General features: G+C 41.1%; 1 protein-coding gene across 1 annotated transcript in view; it reads left to right on the top strand.

Annotated features, from left to right (window-relative positions):
- The window catches only part of LOC143274653 (phosphatidylinositol 4-kinase alpha-like), a 151,098-nt gene that overhangs the window by 42,195 nt on the left and 95,672 nt on the right, over positions 1–13,231 (top strand). Inside the window, exons 16-19 of the mRNA XM_076578525.1 lie at positions 4,887–4,990; positions 6,084–6,094; positions 9,830–9,887; positions 13,013–13,172. Coding sequence (XP_076434640.1) covers positions 4,887–4,990; positions 6,084–6,094; positions 9,830–9,887; positions 13,013–13,172 — 333 coding nt within the window. The remainder of the gene's footprint in view (positions 1–4,886; positions 4,991–6,083; positions 6,095–9,829; positions 9,888–13,012; positions 13,173–13,231) is intronic.

Here is a 13,231-nt window from a genome sequence, read left to right as displayed (position 1 = left end):
TGTTAGGGTAGCTGTTAGATACACATGTATGTTAAAATGTATGTATGCAGTGTGTGTGTGTGTGTGTGTGTATGCGTGTGTGTGTGTGTGTGTATGTAACATAGATATAACGTTTAATGTTAACAAAAGTGTTTTTGTAAAGCACCTAGAGCAGATTTCTGGATAGTGTGCTATATAAGTATCCATTATTATTATCATTATTAATGTTATAATGGAAAATGTATTTGGAAAAGAGAGTATGCATGCATATATGGATGTGATTGTGCACAATTGCTTGCATGTCTACATGCACAGTAATGTGTCTTTGCATATGCCCTGTGTGTGTGTCTTTGTATGTTTGTGTGTTTTTGTTGTTGTTTTTGGTTTGTGTGTGTGTGATCAGTGAGTAAGAGAGAGAGAGGGGCCTGTGTTGGTTGTCTTTTGTTAGTTTTTCCTGTTATACCTGTTTGTTTATAGTAATGCACATGTTCTCTCTGTCTCGCTGTCTCTGTCTCTCTAGAGGTCTTTTCCCCCTTTCTCTCTCTCCCTGAGTCTCTCACTCTCTTTCTGCCTTTCTCCCTGTCTCTGCCTCTCTCTCTATCTCTCTCTGTTTCTCTCATGTCTCTGTCTCTCTTCAGATGATGTTTCTAAATGGTGCAAATCAAATTCTACAGTGCTTCATCCCCCCAAAAAAAACCAAAGAGTATGATTCTTGCACCAAGACAAAAGCATAAAAAAAAATCCACTTGTCCTCACTTTAAATGTCGATGACAACTCCATTGAACAAGTCCACGAGCATCGTGTCTTGGGAATCATAATAGATGACGAACTGAAATGGCAATCACACATTAACTCTGTCTGCAAAAGGTTGGCATACAGTCTTTTTTTTTTTTTTTTTTTTTACTTAATCGGTTCAAGCATTACATAGACAGATGCTCGTAAATTGTTCCTCCACGCTCACTGTCTTTCTCACATTAATTACACATCTGTAGTCTGAAGCTGTGCTGCAGATGTTCATCTTAAAAAACTAAATTCCCTACACAAGAGAGCAGCCAAAAATAATTTTACCTGATCCCTCATTGTCAACATTTGAAAAACATGTCAGATTAAACATCTTTTCATTGCAAAAACAGTATTTCAGCAAAGCGAGCCTCATGCCGATATGCCTCCAACAAGTGCATTTTACCACGCACCCACATTGATATGTTCAAAACAAGTTTTGTATTTTCAGGTGCACGCCTATGGAACTCACTCCCCGTGCACATACAAACGAGCAATTCTCTAACTACTTTCAAGTCAAACCTCCATACATATCTTCAGTCCTTCCCACCATAAATGACTCAGATATAGAAGCGACCGTTGGCAGTAACAATGAGGGCATTTATATGTCCCAACTTATTGGATCCGTTTTTTATTGTTCGTGTTTTGTTGTTTGACTTCTTTCATTTTCTTCTGTTTTGTGTGCATGCATGAATTTATACATTTCATTCCAGCGCGATGGTGACAATAGCTGTCGTATAAGTGATATTGGTGATGGTAGTAGTCATTTAAGTATTAATTACAACTGTCGTAGGGTGGATTTGATGATCACAACAGTGTGGCTTTGGTCATTGGGTTGTCGATACTGATGACACATCTCTCTCTCTCTCTCTCTCTCTCTCTCTCTCTCTCTCTCATCCTTTTGTCAATCTGTGTGCATGTGTGTCTGTGTGTGCGTGCGTGTGTGTGTGCGTGCGTGCGCGTGTGTCTGTTCCTTATCATATTCTTTCTTCAGGATTTTTTTTCCCCTCTCTTTGTAATTCTCTCTTTCTCTCCACACCTCCCCCCCCCCACCCTCCCCCCAACTTTTCCTTTTTTTTATTTTTATTTTTTTATTAAATATATGTGTGCTATAGTAACTGATGTAGATTAGCAAGGACAGGTTGAAAGAATGGGCCATGCCCAAAATCTTAATCCTTGATTAAAAAAAAAAAAAAAAAGTTTTGAGTTCTGCGTTCTGTCTGTCACCCCCTTTTTTCTCTCTCCCTGAATCCCTCTCTCTCTCTTTCTACTCTCCTCTCTGTCTCTGCCCTTCCTTTCCTTTCCTTCATTCCTTCCATTCTTTCTTCTTTTCTTTTTCTCGTATTTCCCATTTTCATGTGATTGCCAGTTTGTATCTTTTGAGTTTTGTCATTCTCTCTTTTTTTCTTTTTTTATGCCACGTGTGTTGTTAAAAACATGCTTAGAGCCGCAAGGGTAACTGTAATAGTAACAGTGAATCGTTTTTTATGGTGTGAGTGATCTTGCATGATACTACTTCCATGTTCTGTAGACACTCCACTCAAAGGATTCTTGCACTAAAGAACCACACCCACCCATACACAGCCATCTATCCACACACACACACACACACACACACACACACTCACACACACACACAGAGGAAGCAAGAGGTTCTGAGCGGTTCAGGATAAAATTCCCACACTTGCCAGTGTTTTCTCACCCTCCACCAGACCTTGGGTGGTGGTCTGGACGCTAGTCATTCTGATGAGATGATGAACCAATGACCAGTGTGCAGTATGCTCTATCATGGCAACAAAAATGGTGTTCCTGGCAACATTATGTAGAATGATCCACTTTTATAGTTCATTAATAATTACTTGCAGGCAGGAAAAAAAAAAAGAAAAGGGTGGCGTTCACTGCAATGACGCACTTTCCTTGGGGAAAGCAGTCAGAATTGCGTACAGAGAAGTCTGTTTTGAGAAAAAAAAAAAAAAAAAAAAAAAAAAAACCTGTGATACAACAAAGGGACATTATATCCATTACTAATGATGATTTTATCGTGTTTGCTGTTCGATTCTTTCATATCTTCTGTTTCGTGTTGCAATATTATACATTTCATTAGCGGATGTCAATAGTCTGGTTGAAAGTGAATTCGATGATATCCATTAAATCAATTATGACGCTGGGCCTAGGGTGGCATGATGGAACAGCATAGTGCAGTCCATCTGCGATCTTCATCAGCACGTTCTCTGCTCACCCCCTCCCCTTGTCATTGTGCATTGTGATGTCTGTGGGCTGGCTGGTGCATGGCGTGCTGTGGGTAGGGTGCCATTTTCTTTCTCGATTCTTCTTTCCCCTCTCTTTGTTTCTCTCTTTCTCCAATACAGCCATTTTCCTTTTTTATGTTAATATTATAATATGTGTGATATGTAATCTGGTTAGCGGAAGATGAAGAATGGCATTGCCAAATTTAACCTTGATTAGAAACAAAAAAAAAAGATTCATTCTCCTTATTTTATTAGATCCCCTGTTGCTTTCTTAATTCTTCATCTCTCTTCCATTCGTCATACATATCTTATCTCCTCAGTATTGCCCATTTTATATGACCCATTGAAGAGGTGTCAATTCTTTTTTTGTTGTTTTTTTTATTAGCTACTTTGGTTTGATTTGTTGAGGAAGGTTTAATAGTACGTGAATCGTTTTTTATTGTGATGATTTGTGATACACTTCATAGGTCTGTAGCCTCACTCGAAATTACAAAGAACACACCTTATACAGCTTATCTACTTACACACCCAGCCAGTCCCCCTCAGCACCGCACAGCTCTAACAAAAACACATCCACATTCACACTCCCACAACCTGAGCGAAGTTTTTAGGTTTCAGGATTCCACCTTGGTGTTTATCTCACCCTCCCAGTACCTTGGTGGTGGTCTGGATGTGTCTTTGTGGTGATAAACTTTAACTCATTGACAAAGTTGTCCTGCAACTATTATGTCACGTTTGTAATAAAATTCTTGCAGCAGAAAAAAAAAAAAAGGTCGTTCACCAGTACATCTTTTTAAACATCAAATTGCGCACTTCTGGTTGGAAACAAAAAAAATTAAAACAATCAAAGCCAAGAATTACATAGCAAATGATGATTTACATTGTTATTTATATATGATTTTGTATTCTCTAGAACTGGAAACGACTGATTTCCACCAACCAACCAGCTGGGGTGCAGCTAAGGACAGATGCTTGTCCATCCTGACAGACTTGCAGCAGGATTATTATTCTGCAAACCGCTTTGCGCCAGAGTGTCACAGGGACAACTAGGCTGCTGGTATGGCTGGAGTTAAGTTGCTTTAATCTGATCTTCTTCTTTCTTCATACAGTTCATTTTGCACAACGAGCGGCTTATAACCCTGTGATGCACCGTTTTTTTTTAAACCAAGCTTTTAGGAGATAACTTTTCAAGGTATGTTAGGGATATGTTTTGCTATCCTAACCCCACAGGAACCCTTGGTCAGGCTCTTTAACTCGTATATCTTTTGCAATAAAGAATTCAACTCAGTGCTAGCAAAAGAGTTACCTGTTGAATCAAAAATGATAATAGTGACGTCCCTTGTTCGGGTCAATTCAGTCAACGTTCCAGGTTTAGAGAATTGCCAAACTATATCTTACATCTAAATGCATTCATACTCCATCCTTACTCCTGTTGTCTTTTTAAATGTATCATCATTAAATGTCCTGGAAGGTTGTTGTTTTTTTAAAATGTACCATTCAGAACTCATGAAAGAATTTGCAAATACAATGTCTTAACCTTTCCCTTACTCAGACTCTGTTTCTCTCTCTCTCTCTCTCTCTTCTTTTCTTTCTAAGAATTATTTGTGCATGTACTTATGCCGTTCCTCTTTTTTTTTTTCTTTTTTTTTGGTGACATAATTTGAAATTTATTCATGTCATGACGGGAGACTCCATCATCATGTATTTTCACTGTAGAAAACTTACTATGTTCAACTCTGTGTGTGTGTGTGTGTGTTTGCATGTGTGTTTGTGTGTATGCGTGTGTGTGTGTGTGTGTGTGTGTGTATGCATGTGTGTGTGTGTTGTGTATGCATGTGTGTGTGTGTATGCATGTGTGTGTGTGTTGTGTGTGCACAGGTGGGGATCTACCACGAAGTGATGTCCATGTTCACCCAGATCAGCGTAGAGAGCAGCGCCCCGTACAAGAAAGCAGAAGCGGACGAGAAGCTGAGAGGATATCGGTGAGCAAGCTCCGTTTTTACTCTTTCTTTTTTTTTCATTCCCTCCCCCCCCCCCCCACCTCCCCACTCCCCTCCTTACCTACCACCCCTGTCAACCCTTCTCCTCCATTCCCCCCGCCCCCTGCCCCCTGCCCTCCCCCCCGCACCCCCTTCCCCTTCTCTTCCTCCGTTCTCCTCACCACCACCACCACCACCACCTGTATTTCCCTGTTGAGTATTTTGTTCTTGATTCTTCAACTTCGAAGTGGTGCTACACAGAAGAGTTAGTGTTCATCAGATTATTTTTGTATTTGTATTTTGTGTTTTATATTTCTTTTTATCACAACAGATTTCTCTGTGTGTGAATTTCGGGCTGCTCTCCCCCAGGGAGAGCGCGTCGCTACGCTGCAGCGCCGCCCTTTTTTTTTTCTTTTTTTTTTTTCCTGCGTGCAGTTTTATTTGTTTTTCCTATTGAAGTGGATTTTTCTACAGAATTTTGCCAGGAACAACCCTTTTGTAGCCGTGGGTTCTTTTACGTGCACTAAGTGCATGCTGCACACGGGACCTCGGTTTATCGTCTCATCTGAATGACTAGCGTCCAGACCCCCCACTCAAGGTCTAGCGGAGGGGGAGAAAATATCGGCGGCTGAGCCATGATTCGAACCAGCGCGCTCAGATTCTCTCGCTTCTTAGGCGGACGCGTTACCTTTAGGCCAGCTGATCAACCGCACATGGTCATTTCAGGGATAAAACCACTGTCAACATTGATCAACATTGGGAAGGGGGGGTGGGGGGGGGGACAAAAAGAAGAGGATAGAGGGAAGGTGGGGTAGGGGAGGTTTGGAGGCGGGGGTGTTACAGAGAGAGAGAGGGAAAGAGGAGGGAAGGTGAGAAGGGAGACAAGTCAGTAGTTAGTTAGGGAGTTAACGATCGTTGGTGGGAGGAAGAAGAGATTCCACGGGTGAGTCGTAGGTTTAGGGGGCAGGAGGGGGAGGGGTTCTGGGAGAGGGGGGAGGCGTGGGGGGGGGGGTGTCAGGGAGGGGGTTGGATGGGGGGGGACTTTTGTGCCCGCCTTGTCATTCATTCCCTAGAGTTGAGGCCCACCTGCTGTCAGGGCCCTCCAGGGTATGTGATAATGGAGCTCTCCATATGTTCTATGTTTTCTGTAGGCACCCCGGTGGCCCTGTTCTGACCTAACAGCAGCAATCTTTACATGTACAGAGATGCCTCCTTCTTCTTCTTCTTCTTCTGCGTTCACTCGTATGCACACGGGTGGGCTTTTACGTGTATGACCGTTTTTACCCTGCCATGTAGGCAGCCATACTCCATTTTCAGGGGTGTGCATGCTGGGTATGTTCTTGTTTCCATAACCCACCGAACGCTGACATGGATTACAGGATCTTTAACGTGCGTATTTGATCTTCTGCTTGCATATACACACGAAGGGGGTTCAGGCACTAGCAGGTCTGCACATATGTTGACCTGGGAGATTGTAAAAATCTCCACCCTTTACCCACCAGGCGCCGTCACCGTGATTCGAACCTGGGACCCTCAGATTGACAGTCCAATGCTTTAACCACTCGGCTATTGCGCCCGTCAACAGAGATGCCAACTGTTATGATTTCGCCATATTTTGTTACGCTCGATCGCAGTTTGTTCCGACGTTACGCCAGCATCAAAATTGTTCCAACAGGTTCAGTTTTGACTACATAGCATGGTCACATGTCACATAGTACCCATACGCTCTAGACCTATCGATCACAAGGCCAGGGCAGTCACTACTAACCTTAGTCTCACGTGATGATGCTCAGCTAATCGCGTGCGAGTTTACATTGAAACAGCATTGAGTGGACCAATCAGCTTAAACCCTCTTACCCCCAGGTCGCCCAGGACTCATCACCCATGAAATCCCATGCCAAGGGGAATAACTTTTGTGATTTTCGATAGCGGGTAATTATAAACATTGATTAAAAATATAATTACCTTCTTTTGTTGCACGTATTTATTTTTCCTGCATTCCACAAGTACCAACTTCACTCTCATTGTCGGCAAAACTCGGTCAGTTGATATCAGGGTCACTCAGTTTGATTGATTTTTACAAGATTCTCACGCAAAAAATCATTAAAACGGTTCAAAATCATCATCAGAATCGTCGTTCAGATTATGCTAAAGCTCTCGGCAACCATCAAGCTCATCTTGCAACTTGAAAAATTCACAACTTTGTTAAAATTCAAGCAAATCGGACTCTGAATAGCACAGAATGCAGGGCAAGACAGTGCCGAAAACGAGGCCGAGAATCTCGCAAGAGTCTCGTTTATGTAAACAGCAATGGCTGCGTCCATAGTACGCATGTGTTTAGCTGGTGGTATCGGGCACATTTGGGCGTTACACTGCAAGGAGGGTTAATCATTGCCGTTACCACTGTGTTGCAGTTAGGCCCAAATGTTTGTATGCCTCGTAGATAAAATGTACATTCGCTGATCGCGCTCGGAGTCCAAGTGTTTCTATCAAATTCAGAATGTTTCTTACCAAATTTCCTGAATTTTCTTATAAACGCTTTGCTTTGTGTAAACAAAGTGAGTCTATGTTTTAACCCGGTGTTCGGTTGTCTGTGTGTGTGTGTGTGTGTGTGTCTGTGTGTCCGTGGTAAACTTTAACATTGCCATTTTCTCTGCAAATACTTTGTCAGTTGACACCAAATTAGGCATAAAAATAGGAAAAATTCAGTTCTTTCCAGTCATCTTGTTTAAAACAATCTTGCACCTCTGGGATGGGCACAAAAAAACAACAACAACAAAAATGAAGCCTAATTATATGCAAACTGCATTTACTGTTATATTTCTATTTTTTGTATTCTCTAAACTTGGCACTTTGATCTGATATTCTGACCCAACAACAAGAGCAGTCATTATTATCATTTTTTGTTCAAACAGAAACTTCTTTTGCTAAGCTTGGAAGTTTTATTTATTTTGCAAATGTTTTGGTGCAGACCATAAAAAAGGGAAATTACTCTGTAATTAATGCTAGGGGACTTAATTCGCTTTAAACTGATCTTTCTCATCTTAAAAATTACATTTTGAAATTATACTCAATACATAAAAAGCTTGGATTTTAAAAAAAAATGTATCACAAGTGAGTCTTGAAGGCCTTGCCTCTCTTGTTATACCTGAAAATATCTCAGCAACCCTCCGCAGAGGACACTTGGTGTGTTTGGTAGTAAGCCAGGGACAAGAGTGGGGGGTTTTGAGGGGGGTTTTTGTGTGGTAACGGTGTGTCGTTCTCTTTACAGAAGTGTGTATTCTGTTGGCTGCATTCCTCAGTGAGTTAGCATGGAAGGTTGTGTTGGAATTTGGTTGAGTTTGAATTTTCCCTTTTCAGCGTTAATTGAGGTTTTTGACTTTTTGCTATTTTTTTTTATGAGCGGGTGAAGGTTTTGTGTTGGGGTTTTTAAATTGGTTGATTGGTTAACCGGTTGGGTTTCTTTTTTTTAAATCTTTGCTGGGAATGGTTATCAGACAAGGAATTAGAATGGACTTGAATTTGGAATTTCCACTACTTGTATAAAGTCAGGACTGATCGATGTGTTTGGATTTCAATGAATACTTGCGAAAGGTACACAGGTATATACATTGTCCATCGTATAGATACATTTCCAAATGATCAGTTTGTTATAAGTTTTAATTGTAGTATTGTGATGTCTGTATGACTTTATTGTAAGACTGAGTTTTAGTATCATACTGTTTTTAAGACTTGAGTTGTTCATGCATCTTGACGTCAGAAGACTGAATTGCAATTTTTTATTGTGTCTTCGTCTGTGAGGCTGAGGGGTGTCTTCTCCTTCTTCTTCTTCTGCGTTTGTGGGCTTCAACTCCCACGTTCACTCGTATATACGCGAGTGGGCTTTTACGTGTTTGACCGTTTTTACCCCGCCATGTAGGCACCCATACTCCGCTTTCAGGAGTGTGCATGCTGGGTATGTTCTTGTTTCCATAACCCACCAAACGCTGACATGGATTACAGGATCTTTAATGTGCGTATTTGATCTTCTGCTTGCGTATACACACGAAGGGGGTTCAGGCACTGGCAGGTCTGCACATATGATGTCCTGGGAGATCGTAAAAATCTCCACCCTTTACCCACCAGGCGCCATCACCGTGATTCGAACCCGGGACCCTCAGATCAAAAGTCCAATGCTTTAACCATTCGGCTATGGCGCCCGTCTGCTGAGGGGTGTGTATCATAATGTCTGAATTATAGTATTTTGATTTCTGCAGAACTGAATTGTGATGTCATGATGGCTGTAAAGTTAATTTGTGCATCATGATTTATGTGTTTGGTTTTCTTTGTGTCAAAACTAGCTTGTTATTGTGTCATTGTCAACAGTGGGTGTCATAGCAGTTGTGTCAAAGTGTCAGCAGGTTGTGTCAGAGTGATGTGATGTCATTGTGTCAGTAACTTGTGTTGTTGTATTGGTACTTTTCATGATCATGTCACAACATGTGCCAACATACCAGCAATATGTGGTCATTGTGTCATCATGGGAGTAACATGTCATCATGTCAGTAATGTGTGTCATTGTTTCAGTAATGCGTGTCGTTGTGTCAACAACATGTGTCTGTGTCCGTAATGTTTATCATTGTGTCAGGAACATTTATCAACAACATGTGTCATTTCAGCAGTGTGTGTCATTGTGTCAACAACATGTGTCAGTAATGTGTATCATCATGTGGACAATATGTGGCATCTTGAAAGCAACATGTGTCGTCCAGTCAACACCATGTGTATCATTGTGTCAGCGTTGTGTGTCATTGTGTGAACAATAGTTATGTGTTATTGTGTCCGTAATGGTTATTGTGTCAGCAACATATGTCATAGTGTCAGCAGCACGTGTCTTTGTGTCAGCAACATGTGTCATGAGGTCAGGAACTGGCATAATGTTATTTCGTGTAACTGAACAATAATGTTTCATCAAACCAAAATGAGATTAATGTCTTACCACCATTGTGTCATTATTTTGCATGCTTTTCCAAAATTTGAAATTAGGTGTGATGAATTATGGCACTCAAGTCAGGCAAGTGAGTATTTATTTATTTATAAACAAGACCTCAGCAGATTGAAAGATGTATACATGCACATTTATGATGTGCCTTGTTGTGTGATATGATAGTAAAAAGAGTTGTATGCACTTTTTTGTTTGTTTGTTTGGGTTTTTTTTTTTTTTTTTTTGCATGATTGCTACTTTATCTGTTTTACTGCCACTTTCTGTGGTTTTTGTGATATGTATCTGATATTTCATTTTTATAGAATTTAATTTTTTTTTCTTTATATTCAATTCAATTCAATTCAATTCAAAATACTTTATTATGTGCTTCAACCAAAAACAGAAAATTTTCTTTAGGCTCACTTAAAATAAAATGCCCATCAGCAAAAAAAACCCCCAAAAAAACCTGACACACCCTCCACTTATCACCATGTACACATCAATTATTATGTAAAAAGAAAAACATGTGGGTAAGATACTATTACATTCAGAGTGTAACAACTGTGTGTGTGTTGCGTGTGTGTCTGTGCGTGTGCATGCATCGTTTTGTGTGTGCGCACGCGTGTGTGTGCCTGCGTGTTGAGCGTGTACGTTTCAATCGTTATAAAAAGGAGAATATTCAGTAAGATAATAATAACATTTAATTTATCATATCATTTAATTTATCATATCATTTTCTGTTTTCTAAATTATTTGATAAAAAAAATATGAAGATTCTCATACACATTAACGCATCAAAAGCTGTTCTCGATGTCACTGTGTGTACTCAGACACACTGTAAAATGAGGAACTCGTGCCTCGAACCGCATTTTCAGTCCTCCCAGTTTGTATTTGTATTTGTATTTCTTTTTATCACAACAAATTTCTCTGTGTGAAATTCGGGCTGCTGTCCCCAGGGAGAGCGCGTCGCTACACGACAGCGCCACCCATTTTTTTGGTATTTTTTCCTGCGTGCAGTTTTAATTGTTTTTCCTTTCAAAGTGGATTTTTTCTACAGAATTTTGCTAGGAACAACCCTTTTGTTGCCGTGGGTTTTTTTACGTGCGCTAACTGCATGCTGCAAACGGGACCTCGGTTTATCGTCTCATTTGAATGACTAGCATCCCAGACCACCACTCAAGGTGTAGTGGAGGGGGAGAAAATATCGGCGGCTGAGCCGTGATTCGAACCAGTGCTCTGAGATTCTCTCGTTTTCCTAGGCGGACGTGTTACCCCTAGGCCATCGCTCCGCTGTCATGTTGTGAAGGGATGTAGTTCTGCCAGTGATACCATTGACCCTGGACGAAGGGATTAGTGTCCCTTGACATGCAAGTGCACACTCACGATGCGTTGCAGAACGAGAAACTTGATGATTCGTACCGTACTTTCAGTTGTGTTTTGTTGTGTTTGTTCTGTTATGCATGTGTGGGTGTATGTGTGAATGTGTGTCTTCATGTTTTACATTTATTTGCTTATTTATCATCATTGTTGTCTTATTTATCTATTTATTTATTTATTTATTATTATTATTATTATTATTACTACTACCCGGTTTTTATATATTATAATTATTATTTATTTATTTATTTACTTATTTATGTACGCTTATCTATTATTTATTCACCTTTTTTTTTCTTTTCTTTTTTTTTTTCTTTTTTCTCAAGGCCTGACTAAGCACGTTGGGTTACGCTGCTGGTCAGGCATCTGCTTGGCAGATGTGGTGTAGCGTATATGGATTTGTCCGAACGCAGTGACGCCTCCTTGAGCTACTGAAACTGAAACTGAAACTGTTTTTGGGTTGTTGTTTTCCCTCTTTTTTTTTTTGTTCGTCATGAAGTGTGTCAAATGGATCTGTTATTATGATGATGATGATGTTGTTCAGGAGAAAATAACCTCTGATATTTTAATGAGAAGAAGAAAAGAAAAAAAAAGCTAGAAAACTCCAGAGAAAATAATAACCTCTGATTGGTGAGAGAAGAAGAAGAAAAAAAGAAGAAAAACTCAATTTATCTTCTTTTTTTTTTCTTTTTTTTTTTTCAATTTACAAGTTTGACATGCTTCAGGTATCACTACACAACAAGCATGCCAAATTTTACAACAATTCATCCAAAAAAAAAAAAAAAGGTTTATTGATTACTTTTCTTACTTAACCCATTCTCTGCCTTCATGCCATGAAAATTACTTGGTCTGGAGAATGAGAGTCTGAAATTTTACCTGGATTTGTGTGTGTGTGTGTGTGTGTGTGTGTGTGTGTGTGTTTATGTATGTGCCTCTGTTACAGTCTGTGTAAGTGTGTTTTTGTGAATGTGTGTGTGTGTGTGAGAGAGAGACTGTGTGTGTGTATGTGTGTGTGTGTGTGTGTGGTCAACAGACTGTACATGTATGTGCACACATGTATCGTGTATGTTTGTCTGTATGCACTTGAGAGTGCGTCTACATGCACATACATACATGTGTGTGTGTGTGTGTGTGTTCATGCGCACACCATGTGCATGTGTCTGTCTGTCCACATACGTAATGCACACGTGTGTATGTCGTATGTGTCCGTGCGCACACCATGTGTGTCTGTCTGCCCCCCCCATACAGAACACATACATGAGTGTATGTCGTATGTGTCCATTCGCACACCATGTGTGTGTTTCTGCCCCCCCCCCCTCCCCATACATAACACATACATGAGTGTATATCGTATGTGTCCGTGCGCACACAATGTGTGTCTGTCTGCCCCCCCATACAGAACACATACATGAGTGTATGTCGTATGTGTCCGTTCGCACACCATGTGTGTGTGTCTGCCTCCCCCCCCCCCACCCCCCACCCCCATACAGAACACATACATGAGTGTATATCGTATGTGTCCGTGCGCACACCATGTGTGTCTGTCTGTCCCCCAGGCTTAACACATACATGTGTGTACGTCACGTGTGTCCATGCGCACACATTGTGTGTGTGTGTGTGTGTCAGTTCCTCCTCCGTACATAACACATAACGTGTGCGTGCGTGTGTGTGTGTCTCGGCCACAGCCAAGTGTCGCAGGCGGTGATCAACGCCCTGGCCAACATCGCAGCCAACATCAACGGGGAGACGGAGCAGCAGGACCTGCTCTCCCGCCTGCTGGAGCTCTTCGTCCAGATGGGGCTGGAGTCCAAGAGGGCCAGCGAGAAGATGTCCGGCGTCATGAAGGTTTGTCACCAGGAGGAGGTCGGGGATTGTTGGGGTGGGGAGGGCGGGGGAGTGTTGAA

Source organism: Babylonia areolata, chromosome 29 (assembly GCF_041734735.1).
Source record: "Babylonia areolata isolate BAREFJ2019XMU chromosome 29, ASM4173473v1, whole genome shotgun sequence".
Taxonomy (NCBI): Eukaryota; Metazoa; Mollusca; class Gastropoda; order Neogastropoda; family Buccinidae; genus Babylonia; species Babylonia areolata.
This window is presented reverse-complemented; position numbering and strand designations above follow the sequence as displayed.